Genomic DNA, 26,423 nt, shown 5'->3' on the forward strand with positions numbered 1-26,423 from the left:
ACAAATTTAAAACATATACAAACACACACTTCTTCGTAGGAAATATAAGATTTTTAGCCTCTCTAGTTTAAAAAGGGAAGTTGGTTAAACTGTGCTAATTAAGTTGCTGGATCAGGTTATGCCTGGACCAGGCGGGCATCTTTGCAAAGGTAGAGAGGGTTCGATAGCAGCCAGTCACCTGGAGTCGTCAGCATGTGCATCACTGAATCTTGGCTGCTGCTTTTGGTCAAAGAACTTAAGGTCTCTGAATCTGAGTCCCTCCCTAAACAACGGGGTGGAAGGCCGTCCACACTAGCTTCTGTAAGGTCTACGTGAGGGAGCCTGGGGCACATGGCCTCCCCGCCTCCTGCAGCGCTTGCTATCCAGGGGGGCTTCTGGAGCCCTGCTGCAGGAACTCCTGGCCTCTTTGTGAGCTCCCAACCCCGCCTGGCAACACTGACACAGTCCTGTGCAGAGCCGCCACTGACCAGCGGGGGAAGCAGACTCTATAAGGCTTATCGTGGGGATGCAAGGATGAGCAGAGGTCAGAGGTCAGACCTGGAGACCTTCAGGAGGCAGATTTCAGGTAGGCTCTGCCTGCCGGGTGGACTTCACATCAACCCAAAAGACAAACCCAGGTAAGGGTCCGGAGAAGAAAAGGACTTTTCTACGTTTCTGAAACACAGAAAGGAAATGGACGGGGTGGGGCCCGCCCCTGGCACCCCGGAGCTGGGGCCTAGGGGACTGACAACCCAGGGCGGGCTCCGTGTTGGGGAGAAGGGGCCAGGGCAGCACTGATGGTTTAAGCACTGGGCCCACGAGATGGCACCAGAGTCAGATGCAACAAGACCAAGCGTCAGGGAGGTCAGATCTCGAAATGGTGACTGTGGGGACAGAGGGGGCCACTGGGAGAAGAATAAAAAGGTTTAGAGAAGAATGAAGGAGGGGAGACAGAGACAGATGGATAAATAAGAAGCCCCCCCCACCTCCCAATGTTGACGCTAGGTGACTGAATGATAGCATCCAGCACACAGAGGAGGATGAGGAAGGAATCAGCTTCCTAAACGAGGAAGATGAGCCTCTGGCTTTCACAGCTGAAAGCAGAATATCCTGGTCTGTCTCAGGCGGTTCGGAGGTGGAGCCTGAGCCCAGCAGAGGAGGGGCCTCCCTGCTGTCTGCCTGCATAACCCCTCGGGGCTCTAGCTGCAGTCATCAGCGTGGACATGCTCGGCTAACATGGGGGTCTATTATGAACCAGGGGCAGTTGGCTCCAGCACGATGGGAAGGTGTGTATAGTGTATAAGATATAAACATGCATAAGACACAGTCACTACCTCTAAAAACGACCTAACAAGAACCTCAGATACCCTGACGACAGTGCTTCTTGCCCCTGGCACGGTGGACGCTTTGGGACATCCTGTGAGCTGTGCTCCGTAGCATCCTCAGCCTCTGCCCACGCCACCCCAATTGAACCAGCCCACCCTTTCCCCAGCCAGGAGACGTAATGTCCCCGGGGGAGGAAAGTCACTCCCAGCTGAGAGGCCACGCCCTTGGCGGAATCAGAACACAACATGCAAAGTGCTGCTTGAGCAACTCCTGGGGGTGCTGAAATGGGGGCTCATCCACTCCGGGGGGACAACAGGGAGCTCACCATGGTGGAGCGGGTGCCTGAGGAGGCTTCTGGAAGACCACAGTGTCAAACGGCAAGGACCAAGTGCCTGAAGAAGAGTGCCCGTAGAGGGCATGGATTCGGATCTCCAAAAAAAGAGCAGCCACGAGGGGAGGAGAGCAGGGGATTCCGGGGGAGGAAGAGAGAGGGGGAACTGAGTGGACAGGTGGGCACGAGAGGAGAAGCAAGAGGGACCCCGGTTGCCCGGCGTCAGCAACACCCCGGCCGGCTCTGGGGACAGCGGGGAAGAAGCCAGCGAGCTGCTCGAGAACAAAACTGGGCTTTAAAAGAAGGCTACCTGGTACCTCCCCTTGTGCACATATGGCGGTTAATAGGGAAACTAGCTGCCATGGCTCTCACCGTCAGGCACCATTCTTTCTACAACAGACAGAAAAATGGTCATTTCAAACTGCCGTTTCCAGTTGGTGAAAAGCCAGCCTGCCTGGAAAATCTTCCAGAGAAGCCACAAAATCGTTCACAGTCACAGGCCCCATCTCACTGAAAAGAAGCATCCAGGAGAAATAAGGTTTGATAGTAAGAATGGAGGTCACCCCAGGTAGAATTAGTAGTTTAAGATGGATCAACAGACATTATCTGAAGATCCCTGGTGCTAAAGACTGAGACCTATGGGACAGGATCAAGTGGTCTAACATACAAGGAATCCAAGCCCCAGAAGGAGAGGAGAGAAAGAATGAGATTTAAGAAAAAAAATTTTTTTTTTTTTTAAGAAAGAGCAGCCCCCAAAACAGGTAGAAAAGCAACTTAGAAGATCATGGAAACTCAACATACCCAGAACAGGATGAATACAAAGACACATTGCAGTCAACAGCTGAAATCCAAAGTTAAAGAGAGAGCCTTAAGTCAGGAAGAACTGGTGCCTTACAAAGAGGAGACAAGGACAGCCATTTCCACTGACTTCTTATCAAAAGCACTGGGGGGCAAAGGACAACAAAACCATATCCTCAGAGCTAAAGAAAACAAACAAAATCAGTTAACTCAATCTCTATAAAACAGCAAAGCTGTCCTTTCAAAATTAAGATTAAAAAAAAGATGAAATAATGACACTGTTGGACAAACAAAAACTGAGATAATTTGTCACTGATGTGGACCACAAAAATGCTGGTGGGTGTTCTTCAAATGCAATAAAAACAGATGGTGACTCAGATCCACAGAAAAGAATAGAAAATGGTACCTATGTGGGTAAATATAAAAAAATGATTTTTTTCCCTTTTATTCATTTTGTTTAAAATAAAAATGTGAGGGGCTGATTAAATGGAAGTATACTTTCTACATAACACCAATATAAACTCTAAATGGACTGTGGGAAGTTAAAATTGATTCTGAAACGCATACAGCAACCACAAGACAACACACACTGCAAAAAGGTATGCTTCAAACAGTCACAGAGCTCTACTGGCCCTGATGCAATAGATGAGATCACACTTAAGTCTCCTGGTACAAATGACCAGAAATGGGAAAAAAAATGTGTGGAGCTGCTTTCAGACATGAGACAACAGGCGGGGCAGGTTGGTCATCCCCGAGAGAAGGGAGGCAAACAGCTCTGTGACCGCAATATCCTGCTTTAGAGGCATCGCGACCTTGATGCGGGCAGCTGACCCCTAGCAGAGCATGACGTCACACTGAGCTGAGGAGACAGAAATCAAAGTCTAGACAGAATGAGCCAAGTGGTGCAGGACACACCATTAGACAAAGCAGGGTTGGGGATCCAGAAAAAGAAGGCTGCACAGAGCTCCTTGAGTTTCAGACTGAACGCTAAACAGGCACGCACGGGATGATGCTATGTGAGCCAGGCAGACGTACCCTGAAGGACATTTGCCTTCCGACCACAGATTGGAAAGTCCTTGCCGAACAACCAGGGACATCCATGGAGATCCCTGAAGTATTAGTAGAGCTAAACCAGCCAGAGTAATGATTAACACTCTGACAAAGCTTAAAAGCAGTCCTTGAAAAGATACTCAACATGATTAGCCATCAGGGAGGTAGAACTCAAAATAACAACTGGGTATCAACTCACACACCCTAGAATGGCTGTCATCCAAGAGAGAGACAGTCACAGGTGTCAGCAGGGGTGTGGAGAAATGGTTACACTACACACTGCTGGTGGGAAGGTACAGTGCTGCAGCCACTGTGCAAAGTAGCTAAACACAGGTTACAGTGTGACCCAGAAATTCTGCTCCTAGGTCTATACCTTTTGGGGCTCCAACATCACTGAAGATGGTGGCTGTAGCCATGCAATTACAAGACGCTTGCTCCCTGGAAGAAAAGTTATGACCAACCTAGACAGCATATTAAAAAGCAGAGATGTTACTTTGCCAACAAAGGTCTGTCTAGTCAAAGCTATGGTTTTTCCAGTAGTCACATACAGATGTGAGAGTTGGACCATAAAGAAAGCTGAGCACCAAAGAATTGATGCTTTTGAACTGTGATGTTAGAGAAGACTCTTGAGAGTCCCTTGCACTGCAAGGAGATCCAACCAGTCCATTCTAAAGGAAATCAGTCCTGATAATTCATTGGAAGGACTGATGCTGAAGCTGAAACTCCAATATTTGGCTACCTGATGGGAAGAACTGACTCACTGAAAAAGACCCTGATGTTGGGAAAGATTGAAGGCAGGAGGAGAAGGGATGACAGAGAATAAGACAGTTAGATGGCATCACCAACTTGATGGACATGAGTTTGAGCAAGATCTGGGAGTTGGTGATGGACAGGGAAGCATGGCGTGCTGCAGTCCATAGGGTTGCAAAGAATCGGACACGACTGAGCGATTGAACTGAACTGAACTGAACTGAGGTCTATACCCAAGGGAAATGAAAACAGATATCCACATAAAAACCTGTATGTGACTGTTCATAGCAGTGGTATTCTTAATAGCTGAAATGTGGAAATCATTTAAATGTCTATCAACTGATGAATGGATAGGTAAAATGTGATACAGCCATAAAATGGAATATTATTTGGCAACGAAAAGAAATGCAGTACTGATATATGCTACAACATGGAGGAATCTTGAAAACACTATGTCATGTGAAAGAAGTCGGTCACAAAGGACCGCATACTGTGTGATTCCATGTATATGAGGTGTCCAGTATAGGCTAGTCTACAAAGTGGCTCTGTGGTTGCCTAGACTCGGAGGTAATGGTGGACTGGTGGCATGTCACAGCTAAGAGGTATGAAGCTTCATTCTGGGGTAATGGGAATGTTCCACAATTGACTGTAGTGATGACTGCACAGCTCTGTGATATACTAAAAAACCACTGGACTGCATACTCTAAATGGGTAAAATATGAGAGACACAAATTATAGTGAAGTGCAAGTGAAGTCGCTCAGTCGTGTCCGACTCTTTGCGACCCCATGGACTGTAGCCTATCAGGCTCCTCTGTCCATGGGATTTTCCAGGCAAAAGTGCTGGAGTGGATTGCCATTTCCTTCTCCAGGGGATGTTCCCGACCCAGGAATCGAACTCGGGTTGCAGGCAGATGCTCTACCGTCTGAGCCACCAGGGAAGCAAATTATATCTCAACAAAATTGCTTTTAATGAAGGATCTTCAAGTAATTTAATTGTGTGCCCAAAGTCCAATACTCTTTAAAGGAAGACAAAAAACAGATATTCAACCACATAATGTTATAATTATAATATTCCCAATATTATATGATATATAATATTCAGTATTCATTAGGAATTATTAATTTGTAAGAAACAGAAATGCGACCCATGATAGGAGAAAAACCTGTCACCAGAATCAGACCCAGAAGAGAGATGATGGAAATGATACATATATATCAGATATATAACAACTGACATATGTTCAAGGATTTAAAGGAAAATATACACATTATAGGGAGAGAAATGGAAAATATAAAAACGATCCAAATGGAATTCCTAGGACAGAAAACATACTATCTGAAAGGAAAAAAAAAAATAGTAGGTAAGATATCGTGGAGGAAAGGAGCTGTGGAAATGAAGACATAGAAATAAAATATATCTGAAACGAAGCCCAGAGAGGAAATACTGGGAAAAATGCTACAAAACAAGACAGTGTCAGCTGAGGAACTAGCATCCTAGAAAGTGGGGGAGGGGACAGAAAAATACTTGAAGAAACGGTGTCTAAGAGAATGGAGAAAAAGAATATGATAATCTCAACAGCTGCAGAATGCACCTGACGCAATTCCACATCCGTTCACGAGAAACACTTTTGGAAAACCTGAAAATGGAGCCACATCCTCAACGTGACAAAGGGCACCTCTGAAAGAACCACAGCTGACGCCAAAAGTGACTGGGAAATGCTGAACATTTTCCCTCCAGGAGGGCACGCAAGGCAGTAAGGCCTGCTTTCATGATGTTAGCACTGTACTGGAGGGCTCAGCCAAGGAAAGAAAGCAAGAAAAACAACAAACACCAAACAAGCCGGTAGAATCACGGAAATCACAGGGTTATATTAAGGCCACACGTGGGTTTCCAACTATGCTGTTATGGGACAGGGCTGCACCAGGGAGTTCTGTCACTAGAATCAGCCAGTAGAAAGATGTCAAAAGTGGATTTCTCCAACTTTAGTTTTTACTTCATTAAAATCACAGGGTCTGTATAGTCCTTGTTATAGCATTTCGGGGGTAACTGCAAGAAGCTGCATGAACCTCCACAGGCCTGGAAGGTAAACCCCGTGTCAGGTCATCTACTTCGAGGCTTCACGGGGCACACCCATCCAGTCCAAAGACGCACGAGTGGCCTCTTTCCTTTATGTGTCCAGGCAGATCTCAACGCTCTAGCATGCCCACAATGCCATTAAAAGCACAAATTCAGTCACATTTACAGTAGGGGCTTTCCTGGTGACTCAGTGGGAAAGAATCTGCCTGCCAGTACAGGAGACTCAGGGTTCAGTCCCTGGGTCAGGAATGGAAAAGGAAATGGCAACTACTCCAGTATCCTTGCCTGGAAAATGCTGTGAACGGGGGAGTCTGGCGGGCTACAGTCCGTGGGGTGACAAGAGAGTTGGACACTACTGAGCAACTAAACAAACAGACCATCTAGGCAGTAAGCGGGGGCTTCCCCGGGGGCTCAGATGGTGAAGAACCGGTTCAGGGTTCCCTGATCCCTGGATCAGGAAGACCCCCCAGAAGAGGGCATGGCAATCCACTCCAGTATTCTTGCCTGGAGAATTCCATGGACAGAGGAGACTGGTGGGCTACACTCCATGGGACTGCAAAGAGTCGGACGCGACTGAAGTGACTTAGCATACAGGCAATAAATAAGTACACAGAATCCCACTAATCTGAGGATTTCTGAAAGCTGAATAAAAAGGCCATTTTTTTTTTTTATGTTCCCTGAGACTACTTTCTTCAAGCTTCAAATATCAGACTAATTTACACTGAAGTTTCCTGCATATATATGTGAAAGTGAAAGTTGCTCAGTTGTATCCCACTCTTTGGGACCTCAAGGACTGTACAGTCCATGGGATTCTTCAGACCAGAATACTGGAGTGGGTTGCTTTCCCTTCTCCAGGGGATCTTCCCAACCCAGGGATCGAACCCAGGTCTCCCACATTGCAGGCGGAATTCTTTACCAGCTGAGACACAAGGGAAACCCAAGAATACTGAAGTGGGTAGCCTTTCCCTTCTCCAGCAGATCTTCCTAAGCCAGGACTTGAACTGGGGTCTCCTTCATTGCAGGCGGATTCTTTACCAACTGAGCTATCTAGGAAGCCATGTGTGTATGTGTGTGTGTACTGAGCTATCTGGGAAGGTGTGTGTGTGTGTGTGTGTGTGTGTGTGTGTGTATTTGGAAAGATTTACACACAAAATCTTAAAACACACACACATGAAATACATGGATAGACATACACAGTTCCACTTACTTGACATAAGGATTTCTGGCACTTACCATGGGTGATTTATAGTATCTATGTAGTATATTAATGAAATCTGTAATTGTTAGCATTCCTGGAAGAAAGAATTACATATTAAATATAAAACTATAAAAGCATTCAAGGAAAATTTCAGGTGATAAGCAAACCTGAAATATTTATTTACTAGAAAACCTTCTAAATTATACTATAATGATGACCAGCACAGCTTAATATATCATTTAAAACTATTAACCTGTTAATTATCTACCCCAAACTAAGAGATACAAATTTAACTGAAGTTAAAGCATAATAGTATTTAATGGAATTAATCACAATATTTGGCAATTCACTGAGAGAAAACTTTCTGAATGTTACAAAAACTTCATGAAAGACTTGCATCTGCACGCAAATAATTTCAGATACTTTAAGATCAAGTATACCGTAAGCTCTAGAGAATGACACTTTTGGTGGCACGTGGATGGTTTTCTGAGAACCCTGCTAAAAACGATGGCTTCCTCAGGCACAATTTATGAAGGGCCCACTGTGTGCCAGACACCAGGACTACAGGGATGAAGACAAGGACCGCTTCCCTGATGAAGCTGCAGCCCGAGGGGAGGCGGACACAGGGAGTCATCTCAAGCTGATGCAGTGCCTGCTGAGAAGAGGCAACACCCACAGTCCACCCCGATTCCTAAGGGGACATATTATGGAGCCTAGATACTGGGAGTCCTCGGTATTTTTAATAGCGTAACAATGATGTAGCAAAGGCATCAACCATGTTTCCATCATTCCATCTGCTGTGTCAGAAACGTTCACCCAGGAGGAAACGGGGGTGCCCTGCAGTGGGAACCTAGCGGAGTTGCCGACCAGCAGAGGGCAGGCCTCAGGCCGGGGACCCCGGGTTCCTGGGGCTCTCGGGACCGGGAAAGGCCCGGAGGAAGCTTTGGAGCCAAAAGGTGCTGGATGAAAAGAAACCCAATAAGGTTCATAAATGTTTTGAATTCACTAGCAGCCCCACCTCACAGGATATAAAAAGTAATGGTGTTTCTAACTTGGTCATGTTTTACGAGCTGGATTCCAGCACCTCAGGTGTTCGGATTTCTCCCCAGGCCCGCACTGCTTACCTACAAAACTTTGTTTTTTACTCTCCCACAGAGGTGCTGCTCGAACACCATTGGCGACTAAGGCAAAGAAGGCCTTTTTAACCTAAGACAAGAGAAACAACACATATTTTTAGTCATACATATGCAGGGAGAAAAGCACCTTCAGCTATTAGGTTGGTGCAAAAGTAACTGTGGTTTTGCATTGTTGAAATTTGCCATTTGATATTGGAATCCATTCTTAAATGTGGTTATGTTATACATCATTTTAATGCGCCTTTCTCGCTTTATGTTTTTTTGCTAATGACTTATCACTTGCTGTGTATTTTTGTTTATTTTAGACTATGGAAATGATATTAGACAAAAAGCCAGTTCTAGCAATCTCTTGAGTTCAAAACAGGTTGTAAAGTAGCGGAGACAACTCACAAGACAAACACAACATCTGCCCAGGAACTGCTGATGAACGCACAGCGTAATGGTGGTTCAAGAAGTTTTGCAAAGGAGGCGAGAGCCTTGAGGATGAGGAGCACAGTGGCCGCCCGTCGGAAGGTGACAAGGACCAGTTAGAGCAATCCTCAAAGCTGATCCTCTTACAACTACGCGAGAAGCTACCAAAGAACTCAGTGCTGGCCATCCTGTGGTCATGCAGCATTTGACACAAACTGGAAAGGTGAAAGGCTCCCTAAGTGGGTGCCTCACGTGCTAACCCAAAATCAGAAAAATCGTTGTTCTGAAGCGTCATCTTCTCCTGTTCTACGCAGCAACAATGAACCATTTCTCGACTGGACTGTGATGTGCGACGAACAGTGGATTGCATACGACAACCGGCGGGGACCAGCTCAGTGACTAAACCGAGCGGCAGCTCCAAAGCACGTCCCAAAGCCCAACTTGCACCAAAAGGGTCACAGTCACTGCCTGGTGGTCTGCTGCCCATCTGGTCCACTAAGCTTTCTGAATCCTGGAGAAACCATTACCTCTGAGAAGCACGCTCAGCAGATTGATGAGAGGCACTGAAAGCGGCAAGGCCTGCAGCCGGCACTGGTCAACAGAAAGGGCCCAATTCTTCTCCACGACAAAGTCCAACTGATGTCACACAGCCAACACCTCAAAAGTTGAAGGAATTGGGCTACGAAGTTTTGTCTCAAACCACATATTCACCGACCTCTCGCCAACTGATTACTACTTCTTCAAGCATCTCGACAACTTTTTGCAGGGAAAACAATTCTTCAATCAGCAGGAGGCAGAAAATGCTTTCCTGGAGTTTGTCAAATCCCAAAGCATGGGTTGTTATGCTACACAAACAAACTTCTCACTGGCAAAAATGTGTCCATTGTAATGGTTCCTATTTGATTAATAAAGATGTGTTTGAGCCTACTTATAATGATTTAAAATTCATAGACTGAAAATGCTATTTATGTTTGCATCAACCTATTAAAATATTCAACCTCATTTTACCAGTTATCTTCAACATTGAGTTTTGTAATTTGATAAGTTAAAAATAACTGAATGTATTAATATAAGCAATATGCTTCTGTATTATATTGCAAGGTATACAGGGATTGGAGATTATTTTTTGAAACAAACAATGCAATTAACCTCAAAATTTTTTTTCTTGTATCTAAAGTGTCTTGGCTGCATACAGACTTCATATAATTAACACCACATAAAAGAATTAAACTTCAGAGTTTAATCCCTTTTATAGGTGGTTATCAGTTCATTTGAAAACACTGAAGTTGTATCAAAGTACTTGAAATGAAAATCTGTTTTTCATATGTTTAATAACAAAGCATCAAGCATAACTCCTTCATTCCCCTGAGGGTGAGAAAGAGAAGGAATGAAGGACATAATATACCCGTACTTTTATCCATTTCTGAGATAGACACCCACCACCATATGCCTGTCGTGGGTTGGGTTTTGTGCAGAGCAGTTCACGTGCAGAATCTCTCTGAGCCCCCAGGACAAACACCCTCCCAGATACCCTCCCAGATACCGGCGGTGGAGGTGATGGCTTACTAAGCTCAGTGATGACAAGGACCTCTAAATATAGAGAGCAAAGGGCATCTGGAAAATGGCTCAATTTTACTGATTATCAAAGAAATGAAAGTTCAAGCAAATTAAAACTATCATTTATAGCTGCTAAATAAGCCAATATTTTTAAGTGGCAACACCTAACACAGGCGTGGCTGTAAAACCACCGGTGGCATCATGAATTGTTAGAATAGTTTCTGACCCACAGCTTGTATCAAGAATCACAAAAATACTGTTTGTGTACCAGTTTTTTCTCTGTCGAATTAGTTACACAAAAATTTCAGGAGTAGGATTTTTGAATCGATGATGTTCAGTGTGGCATTATTTCTACTACAGAAAACTGAAAAAAGATCTGCCTCCCGCAAACTTGTTAAATACTGGCATACCAGTGAGAAAAAAAGTACCAAACAGTGTAACTGTGAAGACTGTGTTGAAGTGGGGGGGGGGGCGGGGAGGATTTATGGCAGTGAAAATGCAGACTATAACATTATGCATTATAATTACATAGAACATGTATTTAAACAGAAAAGATCAAAGAGAAGCAAAAAAATGTAAACTTCTATACTAAGGAGTTGAAGCAGTGAAGTGTATCTCTTAAAAATTTTTTTAACTCTGTGTTATAGTTATGTTTATAACCAAGAAAGAAAAAGGCTCTTTTTTCACCCGCTGTATTCCCAAGCCCCTTGTTAACATAACAGCGAAAACAAATGGGGGGATTACAGGAACTGAAAGCTTCATGTCAGAGGAAGAGTAATGGGTCGGCACTGGTTTCTGCCTTTATTTACGGAACAAGAGTGACTGATGGAGGTGCCTGGCTCATCAGAACAGGAGCCGAAGGACGGCTGGAGCTGAGGGGGACTCCCATTGGCCGTTTCCCACACTTGTCCTGGCCGAGCCTGGCACTGTCCTCAGAATAGCGGGGACTCCATCAACCTGCTGGACAAATGGGCAGGGGACTGGGGAGAGGCGATGAGAAGAGCCAGTCCAAGGGCATGAGGGTCAGGCGGGAACTGAACGGCATCCACAAACTGCTAAGATGGTTTTCGAACCACAGCTTGTATCAAGGATCACAAAACATTCACAGTGTGTGGAACTAAACGGCATCCAGGGGTGGTGAGCGAGGGTGAATGGTCTGTTTCTATCTGGACCATGGGAATCTGGGAATCCTTGATGGTGGGCCTAGAAAATATCATCAAAGGATACGGGGAAAGTCATGGACAAATAGATTCTAAAACACATTAAATATCTGCTTAGCTTGTTTTTCTAACTGGCTGGAGTAGGCAGGAGTGGGGGCACTTTTAAAACCACAAACTGCTCATTGTTTTCTCCAAAATAAAAGAGATTTAGCACAGAAAAACCAGTGTAAAAATGATTCACGAGGGTCATTCATGTAAGCCTGAGCGACCACAGCCGTGAAAGTTCTGCTTTGGCCATGGTGAAATAGCTGAAGACAACTACACGAGTTGGACAGACCGTATGCAAACCCTGATGGGAAAGCGCTGGCAGGCACCACACAGGCCGGATTCAAGGGGCTACAGCTATTGAGAGAAAAGGTATGGACTGAGCTCCATAATCTTTCTGGAAGTTTTTCCAAACGCATTTTTCCAATCATCTTCAAATCAGTGAATCTCAATAGAAAACTGTAATCTATCATAAAGAGTCAAATAAAACGAGGGCAGGAAACACAAAGAAAACCGCACCCAGCACATCACAGGTAAGATGCTAGAAATCAAAGGCAAAGAGAAAATTGAATCGACCAGAGGGGAAAAGGATGTTCACTTTCAAAGAAGCAACATGTGCACAGATGGGCACGCCAGCAGAAGCAGGGTCTGACTCTGAAGACTCTGAAGACGGTGACTGTCCCTCCAGAAACAGGAAAACATCTTGCTTTTCCACAATAACTTCTCTGCCTGACCTGCTACTTGCAAGCTATTAGGTGTCAGTTGTTCAGTCCTGTCCGACTCTGTGACCCAATGGACTGTAGCCTGCCAGGCTTCTCTGTCCATGGGATTCTCCAGGCCAGGATACTGGAGTGGGTAGCCTTTCCCTTCTCCAGGGGATCTTCCCAACCCAGGGATCGAACCCAGGTCTCCCACATTGCAGGCATTACCAGCTGAGCCACCAGGGAAGAGGGGAAACACAAGAATACTGGAGTGGGTAGCGTATCCCTTCTCCAGCAGATCTTCCCGACCCAGGGATCTAACCCGGGTCTCCTGCATTCTAGGTGGACTCTTTACCAGCTGAGCCACCCGGGAAGCCAGACGCTGAGGAAAATGCTGAGAGTGAAGCAGAGACGTCTCCCACGGCCTTCAGAGGGGCGAAGCTGTAGGACCAACCAGGCTGACCTTGGCTTTTCCTTGGCTCAGGCCCTCTGCCCTCTCTGAGCCCCGACATTCTCAGCCACACAAGAGGCTAACAGACAACGTTTTCCTCACAACTGCGTGGACTTTTTTTTGTTTTGGCCATGCCACGTGGCTTGCAGAATCTCAGTTCCCCTACCAGAGACTGAACCTGGACCTTCGGCAGTGAAAGCCTGGAGTCCTGACCACTAGGCCACCAGGGAGTTCCCGCAAGTGACTGCACGAACCAGACTTGCTCTGAAGATGTTCAGCAGTAAGAGTTAAAAGGGAAAAAAGCTTTTAATTTTCCATTCTCTACAAACCAGACCAGAAGCAGAGAAAGATTTATTGTCTTAACTTCAGCCACACAGACTGTTGACGTGTCGACACATCATGGAGGGAGGGGGCCACAAGTCGCCCCTCCAGAGACGGGACAGAACCCCCTGGAGTGGACAGGACGTGCTCTCAGCCCGAGGGGGGTGTGTGTCGGTGTCGCCGGTCAGCAGCCCTGCCTGTCCCTCCTCTGGCTCGGCTGCAGCTTCTGCACCATCAGGAGACCTTCTAAACCTGCTTCCTTAGCATCACGTGTGCGGAGTCCTTTGAAACTGTACTTAGAAAACTTCACAACTACAGAAGGCACAGGGTGTCACCAATTACCAGAGACAGGATAAAAGCAGACGGGCACAATCGAGTTCCAGTCTTCAGGGAAAAATGACAGGGTCCCTGAGTACCTTTGAAAAATTTCTTTCTTTTCACCTGATGAGCAATTTACTTAAACGGATACCATTTAAAAATTTTGTATTTTAACAGGCATGGGGGACAGAGTCAGGCGTCGGGAGGGAGAGTCAGGTATGGAGGGAAGCCCACGACTGGAGGCTCCGAATGCCCGGGGGAGGCGGGGGCAGCTCTGAAAACAAGCAGGGAGATTGTTTCAAATCAGATCAAAACCGAATCAACCATCAGAGGACTTTTTCCGGAGAAACTGCATCAGAAATAAAATGCACAAAGATGAACACTTGGGCGCTTCCAATGGAAAAGACAGCTGGCCTGACTCCTGAGTGAGAACCACCAGGTGGAAGCCCCGCGTGAACAGCGTGCTCCTCCAGCCGTGGGTGCTCTCTGTGTAACTGTGTGCCACTCGGCACAGCCCTGAACACCGACGCTGCACAAGCTTTAGGCGGTGAAGAAAACAGAACAAAAAGGGGATGCAAGAAGAATGCTAAAGAGCAGTTCAGGGGCCACGAGCTCCTGGCTGAAGTTCCAGAAGAAAGAAAAGAGCAGGAAGATGACCTCGGGAGAAACAGCACGAGGAACTCAGACCGAGTGACAGGTCAGGCCCCAAGGGCCACTGGGTGCCAGCTCGCAAGAGGAAAACCCTACAACCAGGCACGAGGAACAGAACTGTGGCGCCCTGGAGATACGGAGCAAACCTCTAAAGCGTCAGAGGGGGAAAAGAAATCACACATCAAAGACGGAGATTAAAGAAGGAAAAAACACTACAGCTTTCTCTTCAGCAACACTGGCAGCTAGAAGTAGTGGAACAAAGGCTTCAACATTCGAAATACACATTATGGAATTCTGTACAGTCTACAGATTGACTGCAACCAACGTTTAACTTTTCAAGTAACTGCTTTCTCATGTATCTTTTCTTGGGAAGTGTACCAAGGTTTGAATCCTCCCAACCCCAATATGACTCATTTGAAAAGATCCTGATGCTGGGAAAGGTTGAGGCCAGGAGAAGGGGACGACAGAGGATGAGATGGTTGGATGGCATCACTGACTCAATGGACATGAGTTTGAGTAAACTCCGGGAGTTGGTGATGGACAGGGAGGCCTGGCGTGCTGCAGTTCATGGGGTCACAAAGAATCAGACACAACTGAGTGACTGAACTGAACCCCAACATGACCTGGATTCCCTGGTGGCTCAGTGGTAAAGAAAGTGAAAGTGAAGTCTCTCAGTTGTGTCCGACTCTTTGTGACCCCATGGACTATAGCCCACCAGGCTCCTCTGTCCACAGGATTTTCCAGGCAAGAATACTGGAGTGGGTTGCCATTTCCTTCTCCAGTAGATCTTCCCGACCCACGGATCAAACCCGGGTCTCCCGCACTGTAGGCAGAAACGTTACTGTCTGAGCCACCTGGTAAAGAATCCACCTGCCAATACAAGAGACACAGATTCAATCCCTGGGTTGGGAAGATGCCCTGGAGAAGGGAATGACAACCCACTCCAGTGTTCTTGCCTGGAGAATCCTATGGACAGAGGAGCCTGGAGGGCTACAGTCCGTGGGGTCTCAAAGAGTCAGATGGGGTTGCTGAACAACAGCAATCCCCAGTATGATGGAGCTGAACAGGGTTAGAGGAGGTCACCAGGGTGGGACCACTGTCCTCATGAGGAAGACTTAGACTGGTCTTGCTCCCCAGGCAACTGTCCGCCAGCCAGGAAGACAGGCCTCGCCAGCCAGGAGGACTTGGAGCTGGGAGAAGCGAAGCCCGCCGGTCTGCGGGCTTTTGTCACGGAGCCCTAGTGGACCGAGGCAGGAAGCTCTGGGGAAGAGTGCTCCACCAAACAGAGGGGATAGATCAGGAGCGCAGAAGAGCCTGGCTCAGGTTACCGGGAGAGGGTGGAGGCACTGGCGGCGTGAAGCAGTAAGGGTCTCGGGTGATGGTGACGACCGAGGAGGAGACGCAGAAGCAGCAGGGGTGGGTCTGCGAGAGGCTGCAAGCCTGCGGGCCCCGCCTGACTGCACAGGACATCCTACTGAGAGGTCAGATGGTGGGATAAGCCTTAGATGATCAAAGAAAATTAAAAATGGAAGGATTCCGAGCTCCAGGAATAACACTGAACTGAACAAATGGGAAATGTCACCGCAGTACAACATGAGACAGTCAGATGCGTGAAAACACCCCCTGAGACATGGTTAATGGGGGCGGGGGGGCCGGCAGGAGGGGAGGAAGGAAGCCACATGAGAAACAAAGCACCTAGGTGCCAAGTTAGGCAGAAGAAAAGTGCCTTAAAATGAATGACTCGAGCTAAGGTGGCAGTGACTGCCAGGCCCAACAGCTGAACTGCTGTTTCTGGGAATACGATGAGGGGGCGAGGAGGAACAGAGACCGCTGTTCGTATGCAAGCCTTTTTGCACCACCTCTGAACGACGTGAGTCTTAAGTCTTTTCTGGGATACCGATACGCTCTAATTCTCATTGTTCTGGACAGCAGGGACTTACTAATTAGACCCAGGGATCATTCAGCTCATTGAGGAATCCTTCTGGATCTTGGTTATTATTTTCTCTCTCTCGGCTTCAAATCATCTGTTAAGTAGATGATGCCGCCAATAAAATCAATATTCAAGGCACTGCTCCAAATGCTGATGGGCTTAGAGGGAAAGAACCTTAAGGCATCCAGCAATTTCTTAGCTAGATTACCCCAGAAAGCAGAGCCTGGCCCGCCCGTGGCTTATCTGAGAAGATGACCCCAGGAGTAGGAGTGACACAGGCCTGCAGGGAAGAGGGGGGTGGGTGGTCGAGCCGGCCTGACGGGGCTTGATTCCCCCGGGGTCTTCTGAGGACTGTCCTCCTGGAGGGGGAGAGGCAGGGGCGCTTACCCAGCTGCTCGTCCCCCGGTAGTTCCTGAGGCAGGGTGCTGCCCACCGAGCCTGCAGGAGGCACGGCTGGCTGGAGTGAACAGGTGGCCTGGTCCCTGAGAGGAATCCAAAACCACCAGGAGCCTCGCTCAAGGGAGACCGAGATTTCACTGACGTTCTTTTAAGGTCCATCAGTTCAGCTGAGTCGCTCAGTCGTGGCCGACTCTTTGCGACCCCATGGACTGCAGCACGCCAGGCCTCCCTGTCCATCACCAACTCCCGGAGCTTGCTCAAACTCATGTCCATTGAGTCAGTGATGACATCCAACCCTCTCATCCTCTGTCCATGATGAGCCATTAATTTGCTGAGCTGCCTAAATACGCTTCTGTATCTTATCCATCAGGACGCTGAGCCAGGCTCTGTCAGCCCCCAGACTGGCCTTTCCTTCACGGTATTACCACAGCTACGAATGATCCAAAGAGGAAATCAGGTTTCTCGCCCTCACTTTCTGGGGTCAGGCCATGACAGGTTTCTAGAGACTACTACTTTTGTTAATGCTTCATTCAAACACCTTACCTGGGATGGACACTGCGTGCCCCGCTGTTTTTCCAGGAATCTTGTTTTTCCTCTTACCTCTGGCCTCGGGCCTCAGGCCTCAGACCTGCTCACCTGGTCTCCACAATTCCTCCAACACCACTGCACAAGTTGGGGCCAGGAAGCAAACAGGCAACCTCCTACAGTCTCCACACCTACCCTGGACTTAGCTTCTTCTAATCACCATTGATTGCACTTCTTCCATCTTTAAGATCTTTGTCCTTGACGATGAAAAAGCACAAAATGAGCTGAAACATCTCTCTTTCTCTTTATTAGCCCCTGAAGCATGAATTTTGGGAACAGGCTGAACCCTTATCTTTCTTGTCTCTAAAGTAGGCAAGTGGGGCTTTCCTGGTGTTGCTGTTGTTCAATCCTTAAGTTGTGTCCGACTCTGCGACCCCAGGGACTGCAGGATACCAGGCTTCCCTGTCCTTCACCATCTCCCGGAATTTGTTCAAACCCATGTCCACTGAGTCGGAGATGCCGTCCAACCATCTCATCCTCTGTCGCCCCCTTCTCTTCCTGCCCTCAATCTTTCCCAGCATCAGGGTCTTTTCCAACGAGTCACCTCTTCACATCAGGTGGCCAGAGTACTGGAGCTTCAGCATCAGTTCTTCCAATGAATACTCAGGGTTGATTTCCTTTAGGATGGACTGGTTTGATCTCTTTGTTCCCCAAGGGACTCTCAAGAGTCTTCTCCTGCACCACAGTTCGAAAGCATCAATTCTTTGGTGCTCAGCCTTCTTTATGGTCCAACTCTCACATCTGTACATGAATACTGGAAAAACCATAGCTTTGACTAGATGGACCTTTGCTGGCAAAGTGATGTCTCTGCTTTTTAATACGCTGTCTAGGTTTGTCATAGCTTTTCTTCCAAAGAGCAGGCGTCTTTTAATTTTGTGGCTACGTCACTGTCTGCAGTGATTTCAGAGCCCCTGAAAATAAAGTCTGTTACTGTTTCCACTTTTTCCTCATCTATTTGCCATGAAATGATGGAACTTGATGCCATGATCTTTGTTTTTTAAGTGTTGAGTTTTAAGCCAGGCTTTTCACTCTCCTCTCTCACCCTCATCAAGAAGGACAGTTTAGAGGTCAGCATTTACCCTGTCAGTTACCCAGGTAACTTACATCCAATTATACCAATATATGTTAGCTTTCTATTCAATGACTGCTGTGGTTTCTGTGTCCTGACCGGACCCAATGGATCAGAAATGCACCCAGGAGGGTTTTTGGGACTGAGAGTTTGGGACTGGGCTCATGTCTTGGGGCCTGAACACAGTGCTGAGCTCTGGGTCAGTGGGGCCCAGACCCCATGGCCCTGGGCAGGGAGCACTGAGAAGGAACCAGGGTTCCCCGTGACAGGTGTCCCTGCCCCAGCCTGCAGTTGCCAGAGGAGAGCCGGGGCCAGAGATGCAGTCATTGCGGCAAAAGGAACGTGGATTCTGGTGTGGGCAGAGCCCTGCCAGGCTGGGGATGGGGCCCTCACACGGGACGGAGCGTCACCATCCCAGGGGTCACTGCCTCCCCGCGTCTTGGACGTGAAACCCGAGGCGCTGACTTGGCTCAACCCCAGAACCCAGCACAGCGACAGGGCTGGTGTCAGAACCGCCTGTCTTGGCTTGGAGGCCCAGGGACAAGTTTTCCTGGGTCGAGGCCCTGCACACATGGGGTCACTCATTCCCCAGACAACCACAGCCACCCCCTGCCGCCCCGAGACCTGAGTCAGGCTCCAGCCTGCCCCAGCGAGGGCCTCACACATGGGGACAGGGACAGGGCTTCGCCACTTCGTATCTGCAGAAACCTGGAAACTGAGCGTGGGAACTGCTTCTAGATAACATGGGATTTGGTGGAGTTACCGACAGCATGGATGTGACATCTAGGGCAGCTGCTGGGAAGGCTCAAAAGCTTTCCGAGTTGACGGCCTTGAATGTAGGCCATTGCGGAATGCCGAGATGCCAGAACTCTGGTGCTCTGAGGAGGAAGAGTGAACCCACGGGCTTATGGAGATTTCGGCACGTGTGCCTGTGCGCCCAGCCCCCAGCCCCCTTCCCCACCAGACCCTCCCCGGGTCTGCGCGCGGGGACGCTCCACCCTGAGCAGCTGCGTGCTGGTGGCGCTCCACAGGGGGCGCACCCGTGTGGACCTCGCTGATGCGTGTGGGGGGAGGGTCCTCCGGGGGAGGGCAGGGCTACACTGAGCTGCCAAGGATGAGGCAGCAGGCGCCTGGCTTGGGTGAGCGTTCTGTCTGATCCACGGGCCCTTGGCAATGGCTGACCGGTTACAGCATCCCTGGGAATGAGGCGGATGCCCGGCCTCTGAAATGTTCCTTGATCCACACAGCCAGAAAAACTCTCGGCCCAGGGTCTGAAACCCCGCCTTAGTCATCAACGTGCAGTCCCATCCTCCCACCATTTCCAGACCCGAGTCCCAAACTTGGTCAGGGCCCCCTGAGGACGGTGCCGCACCCGGGACTGCTGCTTCTCCAGGACGGCTGAGCACAGAGCTTCCAGGCTCACCAGGCACTGGCCTTGAACAGACGCCACTTCCGAGCGCTCCCAACACCACTGCGGCTGCAGTCAAGTGGGGCAAATGGTCTGCCAGGGGACAGACGGAGTCTCGGCCAAGGCCAAGCCCCGGAGCTCAGGGGTCTGCAGGCCGTACCGGCTACCCGAGTTCCCGAATGGAGCACTGGGGTCCCTACTCTGGCTCTCAGACACACAGGGCATGGAATGCTATGGTCGGGCAGGATGCCCCTCGAAACCACAGGCTGGCAAGCCAGGGGCAGCAGGGTGTCCCTGGGGAAGCACAGAGATGGAGGTGCTGACCGTCACACTCCGGGCGGAACCTGCCCATGCGGCTGGATTCCTGCAACTCCAACCGAGCATCTCGGACCCTGCAGCTCCACCTGCAAGCGCGCTCTCTCTGGACTGAGGTACTCGGCCCCTGAGGTACGGGCTGCCTCGGCGGACACAGCCCACTCCCATGCTCTCTGACTCCACTGTCCACAGAGATGCTGACCGGCCCCCCAGGCCTCATGTCACGCACGGTGACATCGATGACATCGGGCTGCCTGCTCTGACGGGCAAGGAGGAGCAACGCTTTACAGACGTCTCAGAGTGATGTCCGCAAGCCAAAGGGATCAGGGTCGGGGGGTGGGCAGCAGCCTGGAGCATCAGAGACCCCCCACCCCCACCCCGTGAGACTGCCTGCCTCCTGCTCCCCGCCACCTCTTGGGCCTTCGGAAGAATACGCCCCCGTCTGAGTGCTGCTCTGACCCGTGCACTGAGTGACCAGCGACAGCGGTCTTCAGAGGGCCCAGAGCAGGGCACGGCTCTGCAGCAGGGTGGGCCCCTTGTCCACCCGGGCCTGCGACCCCTAGAGGCAGAGCTGGGGCCGCTGGATGAATGGCCCACCGGGCACCAACAGGCGAGTCACTGGTTTGGGGTGGGAAAAAGATTTCGAAAAAAACCCCACACTTTCTTCTGCAGGTCATTATTTTCCTTTTGAGAAATGGCTCCTGGCTTCCTACAGGGCCTGGTAGGGGAAGAATAACTCAGCTGAAGGCCGAGGGATCGTGCAAGCCCACAGCCCACCCCGAGAGGGTGCGTCGGGCCTGTCTAGCCCGAGTGCTGGGCTGTCAGCATCTCCAGGCGTGGAACCATCTAAGGCAGGCTCCTGCCCTCCAGGGAGTAGCGGGGAGCCGGGCAGTGCCCCCACCTTAGTCACACCACCGTCAGGGGCCTGTGACGACCGCTGACCTCGAGGGAGAACCAGTCAGCCCGAGGAGCAGGAGTCTGGGACGTGCACTTGGCTTCCAGGGCACCAGGAGACAGGCGCTGCGTGTCCGCGGACACGACACACGGGGGCGTCACAGCCCAAGCCGCAGGAGGCCCGCGGGCTCGGAGGCCGGGGGCATGGGCACCGGGGCGGGGCCGTCCCCCCTGCCCTCCTCAGGCCTCTCTAGTCGCTTGTTTTCTGCGACCCCTGTTTTCAGTTCACGTGCGGATGGCTGACCCCGGCTCCCCAGACCAGCAGTGTCTTTGATGCCCTCAGAGTGACCTGAGAGGAAGGCGTTTCTTTTCTTTTACCTGAAACACATTCTGGACAAACTTCCAGCCGTCTCGACGGCTCCGTGTTGCCCTACCACGGGCACACCGGGCGCTGTCCCGGCTGCCACCTCGAGAAGGGGATGACCGTCGTGTGGTCCCGGGGACGGACACGCTGCAGCCCCCCAGCCTGCTTCCCTCGCCCTCGGGACGTGTCCACGGTCACCCTACAGGCTGCGTCTAGACAACGGTCTGCTTAGCCTTTCAGACACATAATTAACTTTGCTGTCACCAGTGCCGACGTGTCACCCCCATTTCCATGGCAACCTGTTTTAGCTCCTTGGAAGCATGGACCCCACAGGATTCGTGACTTTCATGGGATGAGGCTCAGGCAGCTTCTATTAATCAGGGAGGGTGACAGTCACTGGATTAGTGACCTCTGAAAATCCATAAAGCATCACATTTTTCTCGTATCACTCGCCCTGGCTAAATGCTACATTCAGAAAAGAGTCCATTTCACGACGAGGGAAAAGCTGAGTAAGAATGAAACCTGGGATCAATTGCTTTTCTGTTGCTGAAAACCTCCGGTCAGGCCTTTGGCAGATGTCTTTGGGTAAGACGGGGTGATCTACTTATTTGGGGAATTCGGAATTTCCAGGTACTTCACTACTGCAGTCTGTAGTTTTAGGGGTAGAGAAGGTTTCCTGAAGTTACTGTCTGCTTCCCTAAGGTCCTGCCTCTGGATACTGCTCTGTCTTCCTTGAGTCGAGGAATCAAGAGCTGGAGAAGGGGCCTTGAAGGGTGCCTGGGCCCAGGTGAATTTGCCAAAGTCACAGGGTATCAGGCCAATTTACCCAAAAATCAGAAACAATTGGAAAATAAAATTAAGGACAAAGCGATTTTCACATTCCTGAGAATTCTGGGCACTGAGGACAAATGCAGACAGAGTGGTCCCCTAGAGCCCAGGCGTCCTGGGGGAAGAGCCACAGGGTGTCCCGGGGGGCCCACAGGCCAGAGGGCTGGGCAGGGCTCCCAGGACCCCGCTGGACGAGGAGCCGAGGACCCGGGGTGAACGCGCTCGCCCGCTGGAGTCCCACCGAGGGAAGGAGCGGTGGTCTTCACCTGAGAGCTGCCCCTGGAGGCCCTCGGCCCCTCCCCGCTCTCCCCCAGTCCCCTCGGGGGCTCCCCAGGGGGATGATGCCCTCATAAAGTGCCGACAGCCCGTGAATTCCTGCCTTGACAGCTACTTCTGGGGAACCCAAGCGAATGTAACCCTCTTGGTAAAGATTTACGCATAAATTTACATGCACACAGGAATACATATGTATGCACACATATCTTATTACACTGGATGTAACTGGAGTATATTGAATGTGTTATCTGGCACTTTTCACATACGATTGTAAGTCATACTGGTGTAAAACGAGTTGCAGTAAGCACAATTTTAATACCATAATAATCGGGTTCAAATTTTCTGCTGAAAGAGATCGATAGTTTTCTCTTAAGAGATTATCCACCTGAGTAATTTTTTTCTTTGTAACTGAAGTTTTTTCAACTTTATTCTGGTAAATAACTAACACAGGGCATCAAGATGTGCCGAGGAGGGAACAGGATGGACACACGTCAGGGAGACCTGAGTTCAGATTCCACCCCATGACTCCCCGGGTCTGTGGACCAAGTTCTCAAATTCTAGAATATGAGTAAACTCTACATAATGAGCTTCCTTATCTGTTAAACAGTGCATTCCTTAGAAGACTGCCGTGATGCCTGAGAATTCAGACGGTAAACCTCAGCACATGCAGAAAGGACTGGGCCCAAATTACCTGACAGAACAGCCACCGAAATAACACAGCCCGAACTCAGGGACACGGGGCTCACTCACTTGTAATGTGGTGTCAAAGACGACAAGCTTGGAGCTGGTCGGAACGATGTCGTAACACTTGTGAGACCTCATGAATCGCATGTAAACGCCACTTTCTGAGTCTTCTGCTGAAAAGGAATAACAAGGCTAGTATCAGTGGTAAGTAAACAAGAACTTCCTCTATCAGAGTAAGAGTATGCATGGAAAACCTATTGCTAACTCATTTAATGGAAAATAAGAAATGTTTTTCCCTCTAAGAGCGAGAAGCACCTGCCACTAGCTGTCCTTGCTGATGCAAGAAGGCAAAGGAAGAAATGAAGCCTCTGGGCCGAAAACGAAAAAGCAAAACTGTATTTGGTGGACTATATGATTTTCTACATAGAAAATACCAAAGAATTACAGAAAGCTCACAGATCTAAAAAAAACAAAAACAAAAAGTTTAGCAGGTCACAGACAGCAAAGTGAAAAAACAAAACAAAAAAACACACGTACTGTATTTCTACATACTAGCAAGGAACAACTGGAAACTTGAAAATGTTACAGGCATTATTTATATAAACATGAAATGGAAATAAGGATCTACTTAAGGAGACCTGGAAACAGTAACTGCATGAACAAGTCTGTGTAACATCATCTCTGTTATTTCAACTCCTGTAGAAGTTAATGGACAACTGGCAAAAGGAATGAGAAGGTGCTGGATTGCAAGGCTGTGGCTGTGGCTAGCTGCTGGCCCAGTGCCCTGCCTGCAAGGACCTCACTCCTATCTCCTGGTCCACTCACAGGACACACCTCCACACTGCTCAGCCCACACCAACCTCTACATTTGGGGAAGATTTAGATTACCTGGATAAAATATCCAGGGAGAAAAAACCTGCTTTATTATTGTTGTTTGGTAGCTAAGTCGTGTCTGACTCTTTGTGACCCCACAGACTGCAGCACACCAGGCTTCACTGTCCTTCACTCTCTCCCAGAGCTTGCTCAAATTCATGTCCATTGAGTCAATAATGCCATCCAACCATCTCATCCTCTGTTGTCCCCTTCTCCTCCTGTCTTTAATCTTTCCCAGCATCAGGGTCTTTTCCAATGAGTCAGTTCTTTGCCATCAGATGGCCAAAATATTGGAGCTTCAGCTTCAGCGTCATTCCTTCCAATGAATGTTCAGGACTGATTTCTTTTGGATGGACTGGTTGGATCTCCTTACTGTCCTCCAAGGGATTCTCAAGTGTCTTCTCCAGTGCCACAGTTCAAAAGCATCAATTCTTTGGTGCTCAGGCTTCTTTATGGTCCAACTCTCACATCTGTACATGACTACTGGAAAAAATACAGCTTTGACTAGATGGTGCTTTGTTGGCAAAGTGATGTTTCTGCTTTTTAATACGCTGCCTGGGTCTGTCACAGCTTTTCTTCCAAGAAGCAAGCATCTTTTGATTTCATGGTTGCAGTCACCATCCGTAGTGATTTTGTAGTGATTTTGGAGCCCAAGAGAATAAAATCTGTCAATGTTTCCATTTTCCCCCCCATTTATTTGCCATGAAATGTTGGGACTGGATGCCATGATCTTAGTTTTCTGAATGCTGAGTGTTAAGCCAGCTTTTTCACTCTCCTCTTTCACCTTCATCAAGATGCTCTTCAGTTCCTCTTTGATTTCTACCTTAAGGTGGTGTCATCTGCCTATCTGAGGCTGTTGGTATTTCTCCCAGCAATCCTGACTTCAGCTTATAGTTCATTCAGCCCAACATCTCACTTTATTATACATACTAATTAGCAAGATGGAGGTTCCCTCATGGCTCAACAGTAAAGAACTCCCCTGCCAATGCAGGAGACATGGGTTTGATCCCTGGGTTGGGAAGATCCCCTGGAGAAGGAAATGGCACCTCTCTTCAGTATTCTCACCTGGGAAATTCCATGGACAGAGGAGCCTGGTGGCGTACAGTCCATGGGGTCACAAAAGCGTCGGACATGACTAAGTGATTACAGACAACAGAATTAGCAAGATGAGAGTTAAAAGTGTAAAATGCCACGACAGGAACCAACTTCCTTGACTGTGTCAAGAAGCCCGTTATTCCATTTCCGACTGTGGTGAAGAGAGTCCATGCTGGTTGGTTTGCCAATTTCACGATAAAGCTGTTTAGTGAACTACTCCCAAACCTCTATTTCCAATTCTGACCTCTCTTTGGGGCACTGTAACTCGGAATTCAAACTCCCATCTTTCCCACCACCTCTGGCACAGCCGCCTTTTTCCACATCTCCCCTCCTGCTCGTGGAATAAAGTCAGCTGACCCTGGCTGGCATTCAGGCTTCCGGGCTTGGCTCCTCCGTGACCCTGCTTGCCTGTTTCCTGTTCTGTCCAGGCACACAGCTGTCTGCCAAGCTCCCTGCAGTCCTTAATCTCACGTTCTGGCAGTCGTTCCTCCTGCCGTAATGGAAACGTCCTGCTCTCCACTTCCTTGCCCCATTTCAAATGCCATCCTCTCCACAAGGGCACTGACTGCCTGAGTGCTTGTTTCTGCGCTGCGATCCCAGGTATTACAGGAAGTGACCCCATGCAATTTATGTGACAAGCTCGAAGGGTGTGCCTGGATTTGCTCTATGTGTGAGCCGACTCAGCAACTGGGGTGGACTCAGAAAGTTAGGAAGTGACAGGAGTGGGATTTCAATCCGTGTCGAGGAGCTGCTGTCTGCTTGGCCAACCCGCTGTGCAGACACTTGCGGTGTCCTCCCAGCATGTGAGGTGGCGGGGGCAGCGAGGGCTCTGGGATGTGCGTCCCCCGACGGGTGAGGTGCTGGACCAAACGAGGCCGCGGGCAGAAGCGACCCCGAGTCAGGAAGGGCAGGCTGTGTCCACTCTGCACCTTCCACGGCTCCTCACTGGGCGAGCCAGGTGTGATCCGCACAGCTCCGGTAGTCTTTCTCTTCCTGGATGCTAATTTCTTTGAATGGTTGGAATCTTACCCATTTACTACGTTAATCAAGTCCATCAATACCTATTTATTGCAGATGGTCTTAGTGTGGGTTCTCCCACAGCTGACCTGTGAGACCAGGGGAAGCGAGATGAAAGGAAAGAGTCAGAAAGAAAAACACCAATACAGGATATTAACACATACATACGGAATTTAGAAAGATGGTAATGATGACCCTATATGTGAGATAGCAAAAGAGACATAGAAGTAAAGAACAGACTTTTGGACTCTGTGGGAGAAGGCGAGGGTGGGGTGATGTGAGAGAATGGCACTGAAACATGTACACTGTCACATGTGAAACATCCCCAGTCCAGGTTCAATGCATGAGACAGGGTGCTCAGGGCTGGTGCACTGGGATGACCCTGAGGGATGGGATGGGGAGAGAGGTGGGAGGGAGGGTTCAGGA

General features: G+C 49.0%; 1 protein-coding gene across 10 annotated transcripts in view; it reads right to left on the reverse strand.

Moving 5' to 3' along the window:
• PRKAG2 (protein kinase AMP-activated non-catalytic subunit gamma 2) overlaps positions 1-26,423 on the reverse strand; it is a 314,724-nt gene that overhangs the window by 17,809 nt on the left and 270,492 nt on the right. For 4 of the 10 annotated variants that reach the window (XM_068972781.1, XM_068972777.1, XM_068972786.1 and 1 more), the window contains 3 exons: positions 23,079-23,185; positions 8,634-8,715; positions 7,545-7,603 (listed from right to left, as the gene is read on the reverse strand). In XM_068972781.1, the coding sequence (XP_068828882.1) occupies positions 7,545-7,603; positions 8,634-8,715; positions 23,079-23,185 (248 nt within the window). Of the gene's footprint in view, positions 1-7,544; positions 7,604-8,633; positions 8,716-23,078; positions 23,186-25,909; positions 25,919-26,423 lie in introns of all 10 variants that reach the window. The other 6 variants (XM_068972778.1, XM_068972783.1, XM_068972785.1 and 3 more) reach the window with 2 other exon arrangements.

The sequence above is a fragment of the Capricornis sumatraensis genome, chromosome 5 (assembly GCF_032405125.1).
Source record: "Capricornis sumatraensis isolate serow.1 chromosome 5, serow.2, whole genome shotgun sequence".
Taxonomy (NCBI): domain Eukaryota; kingdom Metazoa; phylum Chordata; class Mammalia; order Artiodactyla; family Bovidae; genus Capricornis; species Capricornis sumatraensis.